The 21,698-nt window shown below is 45.1% G+C and overlaps 1 protein-coding gene across 2 annotated transcripts in view; it reads left to right on the forward strand.

Moving 5' to 3' along the window:
• Positions 1–21,698, forward strand: part of LOC134346874 (RNA-binding protein FXR1-like) — a 197,300-nt gene that overhangs the window by 73,386 nt on the left and 102,216 nt on the right. For both annotated transcript variants that reach the window (XM_063048682.1, XM_063048681.1), the window contains exon 2: positions 3,403–3,455. In XM_063048682.1, the coding sequence (XP_062904752.1) occupies positions 3,403–3,455 (53 nt within the window). The remainder of the gene's footprint in view (positions 1–3,402; positions 3,456–21,698) is intronic.

Genomic DNA, 21,698 nt, shown 5'->3' on the forward strand with positions numbered 1-21,698 from the left:
AATACTTGGGTTGAAATCCCTGTTCATTCCAATGTCAGATGTTGGTGCAGGGCAGTGGTCCACCATTCAGCGTGTTGACTAATGTCAGCCAAGAAGGTCTGTTGCAGAAAATACCTTCCAATGACAGACTTCCTCCAGGCTAAATGTGGCATTGTTGTCAGATGAAATGCTATTTGGCTGAGGTTGCATCTCTGCTGCAGAGAATGAGCTTGCCTTCAGTAGTTTGAGCTCAAGGAATAAGATTATTTATACATGAGGATAAAGTGCTCTTGGTGATCTAACCTTATCACAAGCATTTTGTAGGGTTTTTTGAGATAGTGCCCTGCATGACACTAGCCCAAGGGTTTGGTACAGGTTGCTTTTAAGCACCATTAATGCAGAGATGACCATTCATGAATGTAAGTGTGGTGTTAGTTTCTTGTACATCTACAGCAGGGTTCCCCAACCTTGTTTGTACCGCAGACCAGTTTAATATTGGCAATATTCTTGCGGACCGGCCGACCGGGGGTGGGGGGGGGGTTGTTCAAGTAGCGTTAAACTCATGTCTTTTACAGTTAGGGTTGCCAACTTTCTCACTCCCAAATAAGGGACAAAAGTAGCAGTCAAATCCTGGCAACACACACAAAAATTGCTGGTGAACACAGCAGGCCAGGCAGCATCTATAGGAAGAGGTCCAGTCAACGTTTCGGGCCGAGACCCTTCCTCAGGACTAACTGAAAGAAGAGTTACCCCAGGAAAGACTACCATGACCATGAAGCTTTGTGTGGGCACCTGTGTGTGCGCGTACGTGCCGATTCTCTCCCTGCCCCCCGCCCCCACAAATCAGTTTTGTCTTCATCTTCCCGATTATTTACTGTATATGGGTTGTGTATTTATCATATCATTCCTGCTTTTACTATATGCTAGTGTTATTTATTTTCAGTTTTGTGTGTTATTTGGTATGATTTGTTAGGTTATTTTTTGGGTCTGGGAACGCTCAAATTTTTGCCATATAAATTAATGGTAATTGTTTCTTCGCTTCACACCATTTTGGCACGAAAGGTTTCATAGGAACGCTCTACCTTAGCAGGGGAAATACGGGACAAACCAATTTAGCCCAATATATGGGATGTCCTGGCAAATACGGGACAGTTGGCAATGCTATGTTCAAGTTCAACAGTGCGTGACAGGGAATGTGGAAAGGTGCAGCTGACTCATATTGTTTCCTCGCGGCCCGGTAGCACATGCTTTGCGGCCCAGTACCAGTCCGCGGCCTGGTGGTTGGGGATCGCTGATCTACAGAGATGCAGTCTACTTTTTCTAGCAGGCATTTACAGGAAATGAATCTCATGCCATAAATGTATTTTGATAACTTACTTTGAGCCATGTTCTTACCAACATCTTGTGCGACTGCAGCATAACGTCCCAGCTTCTGTATTCGGTGTCCTGACCAGTCAGGTATGAATTCAGTGATGCCAAACTAAAGGTGTGAGAAGGCAGGAGGGTGGAAGGTTTCACTGTACATATGTTTTCCCTGTGTTTAAGGGTCCTGTACAATTCCTGGTGTCTCGACTGGCAGGGTGGGTGGAGGGAGATGTGAATCAAGTCGGAACTCCAGCAAAGTGACCTGGGTTCCACAAAGGTTCCAGGAGGTGTGGTAAGATGGAGTAATGTAGCAATTGCTGTAATGCCTTTACAGAGCCAGCAATAAGATCAATGAAAGCCCATCTGGCATACTGTTCTCGCAGATAAAATCATTACACAGTGCATTGAGGTAGACAAGGGAAAACAATAACATAGAACACTACAGTATAGGCCCTTTGGCCCACGAAGTAATGCTAAGACCAATCTGACCCTTCCCTCCTACATAACCCTCCATTTTTCTCATCTATGTGTGTATCTAAGGGTCGTTTAAAAGACTAACTATGTGCAAATGCGACAATGAAATTGCAGTGCAGGTAAGCAACAAGGTGGAAGATCATAACGAGGTAAATTGTGAGGTTGAGTTCATCTTATTCTATTGATTTGATGTGGGTATTAGTTTAAAGTGTGGTGTATCCTGTAGCCTGCTAATAAGTTTGTGGGGGCAGTTGACAGTTCCATTGCCTCAGTGTGGGCCCATGACAGGTAGTAGTCTTTGCTCCTGTATTTGGGGCTGCAGTTAACTTTTATATCACATGAATGGTGATCAGCCTGGCTTATAAATAGACTCTGCTGGGTAAAATGTATCACTATAATTTTCATGATAAATGTTGTAAACTTTGTTTTATGACAGCAGCACAGTGCAGTGCATAAAACATGCTATAATTTACAATAAATAAAAAAATAATTGAATAAGTAGAGCAAAAGGAGTAAAGATTATGAGGTAGTATTGATGGGCTCGTTGTCAGTTTAGAAATTTGATAGCGGGGAAGAAAGGATATTTCTTAAGTTTGCTGACAGCACCACTGTCATAGGCCCAATCAAAAGTGGTGGCAAACTAGCATATAGGAGTGAGATTGAAAATCTGAGAGGTTGTTACTGTAGCACCACTCAACCAATGACAGCAAAACCAAGGAGCTGATTGACTTCAAGAGAAGGAAACCAGAGATCCATGAGCCAGTCCTCATCGGGTTATCAGAGGTGGAGAGAGTCAACAACTTTAAATTCCTTTCAGAGGATCTGTCTTGGGCCCAGCATGCAAGTGCAATTATTTTGCAAAGATTCAGCATGTCATCTAAAACTCTGATAAACTTCTATATATGTGTGGTTGCATCACACCTTCGCATTGAAACACCAATACCCTTGAACAGAAAATCCTACCAAAAGTCGTGGATATGGCCCAGTCCACCACAGGTAAAGCCCTTCCCATCATTGAGCACAGCTACACACAGTGCAGTTGCAGGAAAGCAGCCTTCATCAAGGACCCTCACCACCCAGGCCATGCACTATTCTTGCTACTGCCATCAGGAAGAAGGTACCGGAGCCTTGGGACTCTCACTACCTGTTTCAGGCACAGTTATTACCCCTTGACCCATCAGGCTGTTGAGCCAGAGGGGTAACTTCACTCTACTTCATTTGCCCCGTCACTGAAATGTTACCACAACCCAGGGATCCCAGGCCTTGGCAACTTGTTCCACACACTCAGACACTAAAGAAATTTCTCTTCCTGTTCCCCTTAAACTCATCACCTTTCACCCTTAACCCTGACCTCTAGTTGTAGTCCCATCCAGCTGTAAGTCTGCTTACATCAATCTTCTACATTCCAAGAAATAAAGTCTGAACGTATTCAATCTTTCCTTATAAACTCTGGTCCTCCAGCCTGAAATCTGTATCAGCTATACTGAGTCGAAGATTTGGGATGGATACTGATGTTGCCTATAGTCTTAAGTATAATTTGTCTTCTTTACCCTTTGGGTAATTCTCTATGTATTTTCCTCTCAGGGGTTTGTGAAAGATGTGCACGAAGACTCCATCACCATCGCATTTGAAAATAAGTAAGTGTCATTTTTTTTGTCCTCTTTAATCTACACACAAACCAGCACTGAGCTATGTTGTGACTCACCTTGCTTTCCAGAATTGTTCTTGTTATGTTTGGTAATTTAAAAAAAACACTAGTGCAAACCTAGCCTTCTGATACCCCTAGTAACTGAGGAACTCACCTGGTTTTAAACTCTCTCCATCTGCCTGTCCCTTTTATTGGTTGCTTCCATCAGGTAGAAAAAGAGATTAAATTTCATGATACGTGTCAGTGATGTTAAATCTGATTGTGAATCAAGACTTGCATGAATGCAAGGGTTGGGGGTTTTGGAGGAGGTCAACCACAATGCTGACTGATTTTATTACATGGCTAATGCAATTAAGGAGTCTTTCTTTCCACTGATCTGCCCTGAAGAGTAATAACCCAGCCATAACCAATTGTCCTTATCCCAGACTTCCATGGCAACAGTGTGGAATGTTCTCCATGTGGTGCTGGGTGCTCAGCTTAAAAACGTGGGCTTCAGGGATCACAGCGTGGCCTCTGGGATCATTAAATTGGCATTGTTATTTGTTCAGAATGTGAGATTGGCATTTCCAGTTGTCTATTCAGCATTACTCTTAAAGCCATAGTTTTGATTGTTGTAGACAGGAGGCAGACGGCATGGAAATGACATTAAGCTGGTGTCAATTATTTCTGCATAGTTTATTGTCGCTTATGTTGGATAGTTATTTTAAGGAGGGCATTTCATATTGCGATGGAGCTGTGTTTTAAATAGTTGAATCTCCACTAAAACAAGAACAAATGCATTGGATTTTGTCTTGTAGCTGGAAATCCTGCTCTCCTTTAGTTTTTATTTACTCCAAAGTTTGAATTTAGGAAACTATCCTACACACAGTTATCAAAGTTGCTACATTTAAGTTAGCCGACGACACTGTTGGCAGAATCAAAGTTGGCGATGAATCATATATGGAGGGATATTGAAAATCTGCCTGAGTGGTACCACAACCTCTCTCTCAATGTCAGCAAGACCAAGGAGCTGATAATTGACTTCATGAGGGCCGTGAGTCAGTCCTCATAGGGAGATCAGAGGTGGAGAGGTTCAGCTCAGTGTTATTTCTGAGGATCTGTCCTGGGTCCTGCAAATGAAGACAACATAGCAATGCTTCTACTTAGCAGTTAGCGTAGATTCGGCGTGTCATCTAAAACTTTGACCAACTTCTATAGATGTGTGGTGGAGTGTATATTGACGGCAAATAAGATTAAATCTGCAGGTGTTTGAAATCAAAGCATAACACAAAATGCTGGAGGAACTCAACAGACCAGGCAGCATCTATGGAAAAGAGTAAACAGTTGCCATTTCGGGCCTGATAAAATGTCTCTGCCTGAAATGTAGACTGTTAATTCTTCCTTTGCTGCCTGGCCTGCTGAGTTTCTCCAGAATTTTGTGTATTGCATTGAGTATATTGACTAATTGCATCATGTTCTGGTTATGGTGTCACCAATGCCCTTGTACAGAAAAGCTTACAGAAAGTAGTGGATACTGCTGAGTCCATGGGTAAAGCGCTCCTTAACCTTCGGGCACATCTGCACGGAGTGCTGCCATCAGGAAGAAGATACAGGAGGCTCAGGATCTGCACCAGCAGGTTCAGAGACAGTTGTTACCCCTTAACCAGAGGGGATAACTTCACTGAATTGTTCCCACAATCTATGGACTTGTGTTCAAGGGCTCTTCATCTCATGTTCTCAGTTCATTGAGTAGTCATTAATAGTATTGTATTGAATAGTCATTATTCTTATTTCTATATTTTTTCTTGTAGCTCTTGCAGTTTAATGTCTCTTGCACATTGACCATTTGTCCTGTTAGGTGTGGCCTTTCATTGATTCTCTTGTTTCTTGTATTTACTGTGGTTGCCCACAAGAAAATGAAGTGTAATGTGACAAATGTACTTCGAGAATAAATTAACTCTGAACTTTGGTCTGAGCCAAGAAAATGATTTTTAAAGAAAGTACTTTTTTTAAAAAAAACAAGGTTGGGTGATACAGAGATAAGTAACAAAAATGATTTTGTGTGGAGAAACATAATGCAATCCTTCAGGATCTGTGCCCCTCATAATTTTATGATTGATAGCTGACTTCACATTAGGGAAAACAGTCCCAGCCCTGTCCAATCCATCCTCATCTCAAGCCCTCCAGTCTAGACAATGTCCTCTCTAGTGTCCTTCCTATAGCATGGTAATCAGGATTGTACACAATACTGTATAAAGTGCAATCTAACCAATGTTTTGTGCAACCTCATCTGGCAGGTTTTTACTTTGACACAATTAGCACTAATTGACATTGGGAGATTCCAGGAGCAAATACCTTGGCTGGTCAGATTTGACTGTTTTGGCAGTGAAAGCAATGTTCTCTGAAACAATCCATAAGAACCTAAGACAGGAATTGGCCATCAGATACTTTGGCTTGCTCTGCCATTGCTTATCAACCTGTGGGGTTTATCGACTTTCAAGGTTAACATCATTGGTATTGTAGCTTTGACCAATGCTTGTTGGGCCCAAATCTCTAGTATAGATTGATAGTTATACACATGGAACAGACCCTTCAGCACAAGTTGTTCATACCAACCTAAGCACCTATGAGCATATCCCATTTGGCTGCATTTGATCCATCTTCCTCCAGGTTCAGGAACAGTTATTACCCTTCAACCATCACGTTTCTGAACCAGTATGGATAACTTCACTCACCTCAACTCTGAACTGATTCCACAACATACGCACTAACTAATCTAAGGACTCTACAATTTGTGTTCTCAGTATTATTTATTTACTTTCTTTTGTATGTGCACAGTTTGTCCTTTGCACATTAGTTTGCCAGTCTTATCGTATACTTATTGATTCTGTTGTATTTTTGTTCCTCTGTGAATGCCCTCGAGTGAATGAATCTTGGGATAGTGTATGTACTTGGACAATAAATTTACTTTGAACTTTCCTATCTATGTATCTTTAAAATGTAATTGTACCTGCTATACTACCATTTTGGTAGCTCATTCCATACACCTACCAACATCAGTGAAAATCTTCAATTTCTTTCCCATCCTGAAGCCTGTGCTCTCTATAAGATAACTTAGCTGCTTTCACTCCCAAGAAAACAGTTCCAGCCTATCCAAACAAGAGAAAATCTGCAGATGCTGGAAATCTGAGCAACACATACAAAATGTTGGAGGAACTCAGCAGGCCAGACAGCATCTATGGAAAAAATGATGGCCCGAAATGTCAACTGTACTTTTTCCCATAGATGCTGTCTGGCCTGCTGAGTTCCTGCAGCATTTTGTGTGTGTTGTCCAGCCTATCCAATTCATCCTCGTAACTCAAGCTCTCAGTCTAGGCAATGTCTTAATCTCTTCTGCATCCTCTCCCGCATCCTTCCTATCCACCACTTTCTGGAAAAATGTCTATTATAAACCAACTGACTCTCACAGCTTCCTGGACTATACCTTATCCCACTTTACTATTTGGAAAAAACACCATCATCTTCTCTCAATTCCTATGTCTGTCTCATCTGCTCTGAGGATGAGGCTTTCCATTCTAGAACAAAGGAGCTGTCCTCCTTTTTCACCTCCACCCTCACTACCATTCAGGGCCCCAAATAGTCCTTCCAGGTGAGACGACACTTCACCTGTGAGTCTGGGGTCATATACTGTGTTCGGTGCTCCCGGTGTGGCCTCGTGTATCTCGGTGAGACTCAGTGTAGATTGGGAGACCACTTTGCCGAGCATCTACGCTTCGTCTGACAGAACAAGTGGGATCTCCCAGTGGCCACCTATTTTAATTCCAGCCATTCCCATTCCCATATGTCCATCCGTGGCCGTCTCCATTATCGGGATAAGGCCACACTCAGATTGGAGGAATAACACCTTGTATTCTGTTTGGGTAGCCTCCAAACTTGTGGCATGTACATCGATTTCTCAAACTTCCAGTAATGCCTCCACCCCACCCCCTTCACCATTTTCCAACTCCTTGTCCTTCTCTCATGTTATCTCCTTGCCTGCCCATTGCCTCACTATTGTGCTCCTCCCTTCCCCCCCACCCCCTCCTCCTTTCTTCCATGGCCTTTTGTCTCTTTCACCAATCAACTTCCTAGCTCTTTGCTTCATCCCTCTCCTTCCAAGTTTCACCTATCACCTGATGCTTCTCTCTCCTTTCAAATCTACTCCTCAGCTTTTTTTTTTCTCCAGTCCTGCTGAAGGGTTTCACTCGAAATGTTGACTGTATTTTATTTTTCCATAGATGCTGCCTGGCCTGCTGAGTTCCTCCAGGATTTTGCGTGTTGCTCAGATTACCAGCATCCTTTTTTAGATTATTTAGATTATGAAAACACGCAGTCCTTTTTTATTGTCATTTAGTAATGCATGCATTAAGAAGTGATACACTATTTCCTCTGGGGTGAAATCACAAAACACAGGGCAGACCAAGACTGAAAAAACTAACAAAACCACATAATTATAACATATAGTTACAACAGTGCAACAATACCATAACTTGATGAAGAAGTCCATGACCACAGTAAAGTTCAAAGTCTCTCAAATGTCCCACATTTCACGCAGACGGAGAGAAGGAAGAAAAACTCTCCCTGCCATACCCAACCACGGTCCGACTCTGAGTCATCCGAAAACATCGAGCTCTGATCAGCTGTCTGACACAGAGTACTGAGTGCCATCACTATCTGAACAATTCAACCTCCTTCTCGGTCGCCAAAAGCAGGCAAAGCGGGGGATTTTGAGGCCTACTCTCCGAAAGATTCCCGAGCGCACAGTAACGACAGCAGCGAACGAGCATTTCAGAAATTTTTCCAGATGTTCGTCCTGTGCTTTCACGTCCGTCTTCATCAAATCAGAATTGTCCACAGCCCCTATTTAACAGATGCAATATCATTTTTCATCGGAGGGCTGCGCACGCGCGGCGTGCTGCTTCTCTTCTCCTCCTGCCTTTGCATCTTTTGTTTGGGATACAGCCCAGCTGTCTTGAGCAATGACAAAGTTCTATTCTGTTCCAAAGCCAGCACTGATAATTGTAGAAGGGTGAAATCAGGATGTTTGACACTTAATCACATACAAGAAAATCTGCAGGTGTATGAAATCCAAGTGCGACACGCAAAATACTGGAGAAAAAAGATGAGTCAAAGGATGGCAGGGAGGGGAGGGAGAAACACAAGTGATAGATGAAACCGGGGGAGGTGGGGGGGAGTGAAGTAAAGAGTTGTGAAGTTGATTGGTGAAAGAGATTCAGGGCTGAAGAATGGGGAATCTAATAGAGTAGAGAAGGCCATGGAAGAAAGTAAAAGGGGGAGGAGCAGAAGAGGGAGGCGATGGGCAGGTAAGAAGATAAAGTGAGAGAGAAAAATGGGAATGCGGAATAGAGAAGTGGGGGTATTAACAGAGGTTTGAGAAATAGATGTTCAGGTTGGAGGCTACGCAAGCAGAATATATGGTTCTACTCCTCAGTCCTGGGTGTGGCCTCATTGCAACAGAGGAGGCCGTAGATGAATGTGTTGGAGTGGGAAGTGGAATTAAAATAGGTGCCCACTGCAAGATCCCTCTTTTTCTGGCAGACAGAGTGTGGGTGCTCGGTGAAGCAGCCTCCCAATCTACGTCAGGTCTCACCGATATACAAGAGGCTACACTAGGAGCATTGGATACAATAGATGACCCTAACAGATAGGCAGGTGAATGTTGCCTCACCCGGAGGGATTGTTTGGGGCCCTGAATAGTAGTGAGGGAGGAGGTGTTAGGGGCAGGTGTAGCACTTGTTCTGCTTGCAAGGATAAGTGCCAGGAGGGAGGGATGAATGTACAAGGGAGCAATCCCTGCAGAAAGTGGGGGGAGAGAAATATGTGGTTGTGGGATCCTGTTGGAGATGGTAGAAGTAGTGGAGAATTATATGTGGATGCAGAGAGTGGTGGGGGTGGTAGGAGGTGTTGGAAATGGACAAGGTAAATTTGAGGGCAGGATGGGAGTTGGAGGCGAAGTTAAAGTTGACTAGCTCGGCATGGGTGCAGGAAGCAGCACCAATGCAGTCGTTGATGTAGCGTCGATGTCTCTATTTCCCATTCCCATTTCCTCCTCTCACCTTATCTCCTTGCCTGCCCATCTGGTGGTTCTTCCCTTTTTCCTTTGTCCTCTCCTATAGATTCCCCCTTCTCCAGCCCTGCATCTCCTTCACCAATCAACTTCCCGACTCCTTACTTCATTCCCCCTGCACCCCCTCTGTATCATCTATCACCTTGTGTTTCTACCTCCCCTCCCCACTCTTTTACTCTGACTCCTCATCATCTTTCTCCAGACCTGATGAAGGGTCTCTGCCCGAAACGTCAACTGTACTCCTCCATAGATGCTGCTTGGCCTGCTGAGTTCCTCCAGCATTGTATGTTGCTTAACACCTAACCAACAGTTGTGGGGCTTGAATTTGGATGCAAAGATGGACATTTTTAAAATGGCTTTGCTCTAATTACCTTATTTCATTAGGAGTTTGAGATTACCAAAGACTGCAGCAAATGTATACTGATGTATCATGGGCAGCTTTCTAAATGGCTGCACCACTGCCTGATATGGAGGGGCTAATGCATGGGATCTTAAAAAAAAAAAGTTGCATACTCAGCCAACTCCATCTTGAGCGCTAGCCTCCCGGCCACCAAGGACAACTTCAAGCAAGGCCACAAGAAGGTGGCATCCATCTCTAAGGATCCTCATTTTCCAGGGCATGCCTTCCTTTCATTACTACCATCAGGAGGAGGTACAGAAGCCTGAAGAGACACTGAATGTTTTAGGAACAACTGCTTCCCCTCTGCTATCAGATTTCTGAATGAACCATGAACATTACCTCACTTTATTCTCTTCTTGCATTAATTTATTTTTCACTCAAAGGCATTGGTGTTCCCGTAATGCAGCCAGACAGCACATTTTCCACCACACGTCTATAGAAGTTTGCCAGTGTTTTTGATGACATGCCAAATCTCTGCAGACTCCTGAGGAAGTAGAGGCGCTGTTGTACTTTCTTCGTAATTAAATGTATATTTAATTAGGGTAGGAATAGGATGCTCTGGAGGAGGAACAAGTGGCTGAGGAACTGGTGTAGGGGGCAGGGTTTCAGATTTCAGGATCATTGGGACCTCTTCTGGGGCAGGTGGGACCTGTACAAGAGAGACGGGTTACACTTGAACCACAGGAGGACCAATATCCTTTCAGGGAGGTTTGTTAGTGCTATTGGGGAGGCTTTAAACTAGATTTGCAGGGGGATGGGAACCAGAGTGCCAGAGCTGACAGTGTGGCTGGGGTGAAAATAAATGATGTTGAAAGTTTAAGCAAATCCGCTGATAGAAAGGTTGTGAGTGGTGGTAAAAATCTTCTGAGGTGTATATATTTCAATGCTAGGAGTATTGCGGGGAAGGCGGATGAGTTGAGGGCGTGGATTGACACGTGGAATTATGATGTTGTAGCAATTAGTGAAACTTGGCTACAGGAGGGGCAGGACTGGCAGCTTAATATTCCAGGGTTCCGATGTTTCAGATGTGATCGAGGCAGAGGAATGAAAGGTGGGGGAGTAGCATTGCTTGTTAGGGAAAATATTACAGCAGTGCTCAGGCAGGACAGATTGGAGGGCTCATCTACTGAGTCCTTATGGGTGGAGCTGAGAAACAGGAAAGGTATGGCCACATTAGTGGGATTGTATTACAGACCACCCAATAGTCAACGAGACTTGGAAGAGCAAATCTGCAGAGAGATAGCAGACAACTGCAGGAAACATAAAGTTGTGGTGGTAGGGGATTTTAATTTTCCATACATTGATTGGGACTCCCATACTGTTAGGGGTCTAGATGGTTTAGAGTTTGTAAAATGTGTTCAGGAAAGTTTTCTAAATCAATATATAGAGGGACCAACTAGAGGGGATGCAATACTGGATCTCCTGTTAGGTAACGAATTAGGGCAAGTGACAGAAGTCTGTGTAGGGGAGCACTTTGGTTCCAGTGATCATAACACCATTAGTTTCAATTTGATCATGGACAAGGATAGATCTGGTCCTAGGGTTGAGGTTCTGAACTGGAAGAAGGCCAAATTTGAAGAAATGAGAAAGGATCTAAAAAACGTGGATTAGGACAGGTTGTTCTCTGGCAAAGATGTGATTGGTAGGTGGGAAGCCTTCAAAGGGGAAATTTTGAGAGTGCAGAGTTTGTATGTTCCTGTCAGGATTAAAGGCAAATTGAGTAGGAATAAGGAAACTTGGTTCTCAAGGGATATTGCAACTCTGATAAAGAAGAGGGAGTTGTATGAAATGTATAGGAAACAGGGGATAAATCAGGTGCTTGAGGAGTATAAGAAGTGCAAGAAAATACTTGAGAAAGAAATCAGGAGGGCTAAAAGAAGACATGAGGTTGCCTTGGCAGTCAAAGTGAAGGATAATCCAAAGAGCTTTTACAAGTATATTAAGAGCAAAAGGATTGTAAGGGATAAAATTAGTCCTCTTGAAGATCAGAGTGGTCGGCTTTGTGCGGAACCAAAGGAAATGGGGGAGATCTTAAATAGGTTTTTTACGTCTGTATTTACTAAGGAAGCTGGCATGAAATCTATGGAATTGAGGGAATCAAGTAGTGAGACCATGGAAACTGTACAGATTGAAAAGGAGGTGGTGCTTGCTGTCTTGAGGAAAATTAAAGTGGATAAATCCCCGGGACCTGACAGAGTGTTCCCTCGGACCTTGAAGGAGACTAGTGTTGAAATTGCGGGGGCCCTGGCAGAAATATTTAAAATGTCGCTGTCTACGGGTGAAGTGCCGGAGGATTGGAGAGTGGCTCATGTTGATCCGTTGTTTAAAAAAGGATTGAAAAGTAATCCGGGAAATTATAGGCCGGTGAGTTTAACGTCAGTAGTAGGTAAGTTATTGGAGGGAGTACTAAGAGACAGAATCTACAAGCATCTGGATAGACAGGGGCTTATTAGGGAAAGTCAACATGGCTTTGTGCGTGGTAGGTCATGTTTGACCAATCTGTTGGAGTTTTTCGAGGAGGTTACCAGGAAAGTGGATGAAGGGAAGGCAGTGGATATTGTCTACATGGACTTCAGTAAGGCCTTTGACAAGGTCCTGCATGGGAGGTTAGTTAGGAAAATTCAGTCGCTAGGTATACATGGAGAGGTGCTAAATTGGGTTAGACATTGGCTCGATGGAAGAAGCCAGAGAGTGGTGGTAGAGAATTGCTTCTCTGAGTGGAGGCCTGTGACTAGTGGTGTGCCACAGGGATCAGTGCTGGGTCCATTGTTATTTGTCATCTATATCAATGATCTGGATGATAATGTGGTAAATTGGATCAGCAAGTTTGCTGATGATACAAAGATTGGAGGTGTAGTAGACAGTGAGGAAGGTTTTCAGAGCCTGCAGAGGGACTTGGACCAGCTGGAAAAATGGGCTGAAAAATGGCAGATGGAGTTTAATACTGACAAGTGTGAGGTATTGCACGTTGGAAGGACAAACCAATGTAGAACATACAGGGTTAATGGTAAGGCACCGAGGAGTGCAGTGGAACAGAGGGATCTGAGAATACAGACAAAATTCCCTAAAAGTGTCGTCACAGGTAGATAGGGTCGTAAAGAGAGCTTTTGGTACGTTGGCCTTTATTAATCGAAGTATTGAGTATAAGAGCTGGAATGTTATGATGAGGTTGTATAAGGCATTGGTGAGGCCGAATCTGGAGTACTGTGTTCAGTTTTGGTCACCAAATTACGGAAGGATATAAATAAGGTTTAAAGAGTGCAGAGAAGGTTTACAAGGATGTTGCCGGGACTTGAGAAACTCAGTTACAGAGAAAGGTTGAATAGGTTAGGACTTTATTCCCTGGAGCGTAGAAGAATGAGGGGAGATTTGATAGAGGTATATAAAATTATGATGGGTATAGATAGAGTGAATGCAAGCAGGCTTTTTCCACTGAGGCAAGGAGAGAAAAAAACCAGAGGACATGGGTTTAGGGTGAGGGGGGAAAAGTTTAAAGGGAACATTAGGGGGGGCTTCTTCACACAGAGAGTGGTGGGAGTATGGAATGAGCTGCCAGACGAGGTGGTAAATGCGGGTTCTTCTTTAACATTTAAGAATAAATTGGACAGATACATGGATGGGAGGTGTATGGAGGGATATGGTCCGTGTGCAGGTCAGTGGGACTAGGCAGAAAATGGTTCGGCACAGCCAAGAAGGGCCAAAGGGCCTGTTTCTGTGCTGTAGTTTCTATGGTTTCTATGGTTCTATATGATGTGTCCAGGGATGATCCACTGAGATGGTGACACCCAGGAATTTAAAGTTACTGGCCCTGTCCATCTCTGATCCTCTTGATTATTGGCTCATGGACTTTGGTTTCCCCCTCTGAAGTCTACAATCAGTTCCTTGGTCTTATTGACATTGAGTGAGAGGTTATTGTTATTACACCCCTCAGCCAAGTTTTCAATCTCCCTCCTGTATACCCCCTTTGTTACAGCTCACAACAGTGGTGTCATTGGCAAACTTGTATATGGTGTTGGAGCTGTGTTTAGCCACACAGACATAGGTGCAAAGCGAGTAGAGTGGGGGGCTAACTACACATCCCTGTGGTGCTCTTGTGCTGATGGAGATTGTGGAAGAGATGTTTTTTGCCAATCTGGACTGACTGGGGTTTATAAGTAAGGAAATCCAGGATCCAATTCCACAACGGGGTATTGAGGCCCTCTTGGAGTTTCAAAGGTACGTTTACTGTCAGAGAAATACATACTGTGAGGGTCATGTTTTTTGACTTCTCCAGTGCGTTCAACACCATCCGCCCTGCTCTGCTGGGGGAGAAGCTGACAACAATGCAGGTGGATGCTTTCCTGGTGTCATGGGTTCTTGATTACCTGACTGGCAGACCACAGTACGTGTGCTTGCAACACTGTGTGTCTAACAGAGTGATCAGCAACACTGGGGCTCTACAGGGGACTGTCTTGTCTCCCTTTCTCTTCATCATTTACGCTTTGGACTTCAACTACTGCACACAGTCTAGACATTTTCAGAAGTTTTCTGATGACTCTGCCATAGTTGGATGCATCAGCAAGGGAGATGAGGCTGAGTACAGGGCTACGGTAGGAAACTTTGTCACATGGTGTGAGCAGAATTATCTGCAGCTTAATGTGAAAAAGACTAAGGAGCTGGTGGTAGACCTGAGGAGAGCTAAGGTACCGGTGACCCCTGTTTCCATCCAGGGGGTCAGTGTGGACATGGTGGAGGATTACAAATACCTGGGGATACGAATTGACAATAAACTGGACTGGTCAAAGAACACTGAGGCTGTCTACAAGAAGGGTGAGGGCCGTCTCTATTTCCTGAGGAGACTGAGATCCTTTAACATCTGCCGGACGACGCTGAGGATGTTCTACGAGTCTGTGGTGGCCAGTGCGATCATGTTTACTGTTGTGTGCTGGGGCAGCAGGCTGAGGGTAGCAGACACCAACAGAATCAACAAACTCCTTTGTAAGACCAGTGATGTCGTGGGGATGGAACTGGACTCTCTGACGGTGGTGTCTGAAAAGAGGATGCTGTCCAAAAAGAGGATGCTGTCTAAGTTGCATGCCATCTTGGACAATGTCTCCCATCCACTACATAATGTACTGGGTGGGCACAGAAGGACATTCAGCCAGAGACTCATTCCACTGAGATGCAACACAGAGCGTCATAGGAAGTCATTCCTGCCTGTGGCCATCAAACTTTACAACTCCTCCCTTGAAGGGTCAGACACCCTGAGCCAATAGGCTGGTCCTGGACTGATTTCCTGGCATAATTTACATATTACTATTTAACTATTTATGGTTTTATTACTATTTAATTATTTATGGCGCAACTGTAACGAAAACCAATTTCCCCTGGGATCAATAAAGTATGACTATGACTATACAATATACATCCTGAAATACTTTTTCTTCAAAACCATCCACAAAAACAGGAGTGCCCCCAAAGAATGAATACAGTTAAATGGTAGAACCGCAAAGTCCCTCCTAGCTCTCCTCCCTCCTGCGTGTAAGCGGCAGCAAACAACGATCCCCCTTCCCCACCAGCAAAAAAAAGCATTGGTACCCACCACCAAGCACTCAAGCGTGCAGCAAAGCAACAGCAAAGACATAGACTTCCAGTACCCCACAGACTACTCATTCACCTGGTAATTCGACGTAGCGCAGGCGCTCACTCTCTCCCTAATAAGGGAAAAAGATGTGTGTCCATTTCACTTCAAAAGAAACCTGAGAGGGAAAAATAGAGATATTAAAGATGGAAATAGAGCTCTTTTCAAAGATGCAAGCAAAGTAGTAGCCGTTCAGTGCCATCATGATTAAGCACTGCCCTCTTCACTGATTAATTTTGAGGGGATGATGGTGCTGTGCCAATCTGTAATCGATAAAGAGCATCCTGATATATGCACCTTTGCTGCCCAGATGTTCCAGGGTTGAGTGAGACCCAACAAGATGGTAACTGCTGTAGACCTGTTGCTTCAGTAGGTGAATTGGAGTGGATCCAAGTCACCATACCATCAGGAGCTGATATGCTTCATAAACCAGCCTGTCAAAACACTGGCTGCAACTGCCACTGGGCGATAGTCGTTTAGACAGATTACCATGCTCTTGGTCTCCGGTACAATTGAAAATTGCTTGAAGCAAGTGGATCCCAGACACAGCCTGGTTGAAGTTATTATATCCAGAGAGCCGTGCCTGTCACGGCTCGGCACTGCCCTCTACCTGGTCGGAAGGCACACCACATGCCAGTCAACATTTCACCCTCCCAACTAATTAACGCACACTTAACCATTGGCCACCTTAATTGGATTAACCCATCTAGCACCAAGCCGTTGGCCCCCTGGTGAATCACCTGGGCTGGACCCTCCAGCCCCTTGACCTATAAAGGGTGCTACATGTTTCTCTCTTTGCCATCCTTTAGGGACCACCCTGCTTCACTCCAGGCTGAAGACTGCAGAACAGTGCTGGAGACAAGTGGTGAGCTGTGCATTGAATAGGGTTTTGGGAGCGTTTATTGTCCCTGTAGCAGAGAGCCGTGCCTGCCCATAGTCAAGGGGTGGCAGGTATCGTAGTTGTTTGTGCGAATATTGTAGCCGCTTGTGTTGTCTCCAAGCTCTTCCCTTGTAAATAAACTCCTTATTGTTAAAACTGTGTGTCCAGAATCCTTGCCTTTGAGACCCAAAGAATCTGTCTGATTTCCATCACAACAGTTATCCATGAAAACACCAGCCAGTTAATCGGCCTAGGTCTTCAGTACTTGGCCAGGTACTACATCCAGACCGGATGCTTTCCTTGGATTCACTCTCTTGAAAACAGCCCTCTGGATGCTCCAGTTTTCTCCCACAGTCCAGAGATGTACCTGTTAGTAGGCTAATTAGTCATTGTAAATTGGTCTGTGATTAGGTTGGTGAGTTTCTAGGCAACGTTGATTTGTTAGGCCAGAAAGGTGTGTTCTGCACTGTATCTCTACATAAATAGCCCGGCTGTGCAGTGCACCTGCAGCCTGTCCAGACTAGTCAATGTGCTCCTCTTCGAGTAACTGCTGATCGACTTGTTGGAATATGAAGTGTCCTGGGGTCAAAGCCCAAAGATCAGACCTGTGATAGGTAAATTCTGGAATTGATGCCCAGAGATCAGTGAAATTTGGAGGCCTGAAAGTGGAGTCTGGGACAGGGACTGCAGGTTGGAAGCTTGATGTCTGCGAATCCGGGGCCAAAGACTGAAGACAGCCTGTCCTGGGTCCTGGAGGCTTCTCTGAGTGTGAAGGTGGGGGGGTAGGGTGTTGTTTAGCTGTCTTGTTTTGTTGCTGCTTGCTTTGTTCAGCAGAATATTGTGGGCATGCTATGTTAGCACCAGAATGTGTGGCAACATTTGCCTCGGCACATCCTTGTGTGCGTTGGTTGTTATGTAAATGGCACAATTCACTATATGTTTCAATGAGCATAATAAATCTGAATCTGAGACCAGGATCTGCATGGTGCATCCATGCTCAATGCCTGTGATCCAGGTAAAACTGGATCCTTTTGGGGTGGAGATGGTGCAGTGTCTGTGGCTTGGTTGAACCAACAATGATAGAGTTGTACTTTGTACAGTGCTGAGTAGCCAACTGTCAGTGACTTTTGTACAGTCATGTGAAGTTCCTCCATATACCTGTCTAGTAGTCTCTTAAACTTTACAAGTGTATCTGCCTCCACCACTGACTCAGGCAGTGCATTCCACGCACCAACCACTGAGTAAAAAAACCTTCCTCTAATCTCCCCCTTGAACTTCCCACCCCTTACCTTAAAGCCATGTCCTCTTGTATTGAGCAGTGGTGCCCTGGGGAAGAGGCGCTGGCTATCCACTCTATCTATTCCTCTTAATATCTTGTACACCTCTATCATGTCTCCTGTCATCCTCCTTCTCTCCAAAGAGTAAAGCCCTAGCTCCCTTAATCTCTGATCATTATGCATACTCTCTAAACCAGGCAGCATCCTGGTAAATTTCCTCTGTACCCTTTCCAATGCTTCCACATCCTTCTTACATTGAGGTGACCGGAACTGGACACAGTACTCCAAGTGTGGCCTAACCAGAGTTTTATAGACCCGCATCGTTACATCGCGACTCTTAAACTCTATTCCTCGACTTACACCCCATAAGCTTTCTTCACCACCCTATCTACCTGAGAGGCAACTTTCAGGGATCTGTAGACATGTACCCTCAGATCCCTCTGCTCCTCCACACTACCAAGTATCCTGCCATTTACTTTGTACTCTGCCTTGGAGTTTATCCTTCCAAAGTGTACCACCTCGCACTTCTCCGGGTTGAACTCCATCTGCCACTTCTCAGCCCACTTCTGCATCTTATCAATGTCTCTCTGCAATCTTCGACAATCCCCTACACAATCTACAACACCACCAACCTTTGTGTCGTCTGCAAACTTGCCAACCCACCCTTCTACCCCCACATCCAGGTCGTTAATAAAAATCATGAAAAGTAGAGGTCCCAGAACAGATCCTTGTGGGACACCACTAGTCACAATTCTCCAATCTGAATGTACTCCCTCCACCACGACCCTCTGCCTTCTGCAGGCAAGCCAATTCTGAATCCACCTGGCCAAACTTCCCTGGATCCCATGCCTTCTGACTTTCTGAATAAGCCTACCGTCTGGAACCTTGTCAGGTGCCTTACTAAAATCCATATAGATCACATCCACTGCACTACCCTCATCTATATGCCTGGTCACCTCCTCAAAGAACTCTATCAGGCTTGTTAGACACGATCTGCCCTTCACAAAGCCATGCTGACTGTCCCTGATCAGACCATGATTCTCTAAATGCCCATAGATCGTATCTCTAAGAATCTTTTCCAACAGCTTTGCCACCACAGACGTGGTGAACAAGGGGACAACATTCGCCTCCCTCCAATCCTCCGGTACCATTCCGGTGGACAACAAGTACAGAAAGATCCTAGCCAGAGGCTGAGCCATCTCTTCCCTCGCCTCGTGGAGCAGCCTGGGGAATATTCCGTCAGGCTCTGGGGACTTATCCGTCCTAATGTATTTTAACAACTCCAACACCACCTCTCCCTTAATATCAACATGCTCCAGAACATTAACCTCACTCATATCGTCCTCACCATCATCAAGTTCCCTCTTATTGGTGAATACCGAAGAGAAGTATTCATTGAGGACCTTGCTCACTTCCGCAGCCTCCTGGCACATCTTCCCATCTTTATCTCTAATTGGTCCTATCATTCCTGTCATCCTTTTTTTTCTTCACATAATTGAAGAATGCCTTGGTGTTTTCCTTTACCTTACTCGCCAAGGCCTTCTCATGCCCCCTTCTTGCTCTTCTCAGTCTCTTCTTAAGTTCCTTTCTTCCACCTCACTTGTCACCCATGGTTCCTTCACCCTACCATTTTTCATCTTCCTCACCGGGACAAATTTATCCCTAACATCTTGCAAGAGATCTCTAAACATCGACCACATGTCCATAGTACATTTCCCTGCAAAAACATCATCCCAATTCACACCCGCAAGTTCTAGCCTTATAGCCTCATAATTTGCTATTCCCCAATTGAAAATTTTCCTGTCCTTTTCCGTGATAATGCTGAAGGCCAGGGAGCGGTGATCACTGTCCCCCAGATGCTCACCCACAGAGAGATCTGTGACCTGACCCAGTTCATTAGCTAGTACTGGATCTAGTATGGCATTCCTCCTGGTCAGCCTGTCCACATACCGTGACAGGAATCCGTCTTGGACACACTTAATAAACTCTGCCCCATCTAAACCCTTGGAATTAATCAGGTGCCAATCAATATTAGGGAAATTAAAGTCACCCATGATAACAACCCTCTTGTTTTTGCACCTTTCCAAAATCTGCCTCCCAATCTGCTCCTCTGTATCTCTGCTGCTACTAGGGGGCCTATAGAATACCCCCAATAGAGTAACTGCTCCCTTCCTGTTCCTGACTTCCACCCATACTGACTCAAAAGAGGATCCTGCTACATTACCCACTTTTTCAGTATCTGTAATAGTATCCCTGACCAGTAATGCCACCCCTCCTCCCCTTTCCCCGCCTCTCTATCCCTTTTAAAGCACTGAAATCCAGGAATATTGAGAATCCATTCCTGCCCTGGTGTCAGCCAAGTCTCTGTAATGGCCACTACATTATAATTCCATGTATGTATCCAAGCTCTCAGTTCATCACCTTTGTTCCTGATGCTTCTTGCACTGAGGTACAACATATTTCAGCCCTTCTACCTTACTGTCTTTTCATCGTTTATTCTGCTTCTCTTTCCTCAAAGCCTCTCTGTATGTTAGATCTGGCTTTACTCCATGCACTTCTTTCACTGCTCTATCGCTCTGGGTCCCATCCCCCTCGCAAATTAGTTTAAACCCTCCCGAACCATGCTAGCAAACCTACCTGCAAGGATATTGCTCCCCCTCGAGTTCAGGTGCAACCCATTAATCTGTACAGGTCCCACCTTCCCCAGAAGAGATCCCAATGATCCAAAAATCTAAAACCCTGCTCCCTGCACCAACTCCTCAGCCACGCATTCAATTGCCATCTCCTCCAATTCTTACCATCGCTGTCACGTAGCACTGGCAGCAATCCTGAGAACGCCACCCTTGAGGTCCTGTTCTTCAGCCTTCTCCCTAGTTCCCGAAACTCATACTTCAGGACCTCATCCCTCTTCCTGCCTATGTTGTTGGTACCAACGTGTATCACGACTTCTGGTTGCTTTCCCTCTCGTACCAGGATGTCATGCACCCGGTCAGAGACATCCGGGATCCTGGCACCCGGGAGGCAACAAACCATGTGGGTGTCCTTCTCATGTCCACAAAATCTCCTGTCTGCTCCCCTGACTATAGAGTCTCCAATGACGACAGCTCTCCTCTTCTCCGTCCTACCCTTCTACACCACAGGGTCAGACTCAGTGCCGGAGGCCCTGCCACCTTGGCTCACACCTGGTCGGTCAACCCCGCCAACAGTATCCAGGATGGTAAACTTATTATTCAGGGGAATGGCTACAGGGGTGCTCTGCACTCCCCCCCCCCCTTACTGTCACCCAACGACCTGCTTCCGACAGCCTAGGTGTGACTACCTCCCTGTAGCTCTCATCTATGAATGCCTCATTTTCCCTTACGAGTCAAAGATTATCCAGCTGCTGCTCCAGATTCCTTACATGGTCTTCCAGATCGCCCAGCCGCATGCACTTCTGGCAGATGTGACTCTGTGGGAGAGGGGCGTTCCCCTGAAATAATGTCCTGAATAGCGGGAAGTTCACATCTACAGGTGAGCTGTGCTGTCTGCCCCACTCTCTGCAGAGTCCTGCGATTGAGGGAAGTACAGTTCCCATACCAGGCAGTGATGCAGCTAGTCAGGATGCCATCAATTGTGCCCCTGTAGGAAGTTCTTAGGATCTGGGAGCCCCATACCAAATTTTCTCAACCATCTGAGGTTCTTCTGTTGTGCTTGCGTCTGATGTGTTTCTTTGTCCACACAGCTAGTATTTACAGACCATGTGAGATCCTCAGTGATGTGTGTGCCCAAGGAACTTAAAGCTGTTCACCCTCTCAACCCCAGGTTCATTGGTGTCAATAGGGGCTAGCCTGTCTCCATTCCTCCTGTAATCCACAACCAGCTACTTTGTTTCTGCAACATTGAGGGAGAGGTTGTTTTCTTGACATCACTGTGTCAGGGTGATGACTTCTCTGTAGGCTGCCTCATTATT

The sequence above is a fragment of the Mobula hypostoma genome, chromosome 5 (genome assembly GCF_963921235.1).
Source record: "Mobula hypostoma chromosome 5, sMobHyp1.1, whole genome shotgun sequence".
In the NCBI taxonomy this organism is placed as follows: Eukaryota; Metazoa; Chordata; class Chondrichthyes; order Myliobatiformes; family Myliobatidae; genus Mobula; species Mobula hypostoma.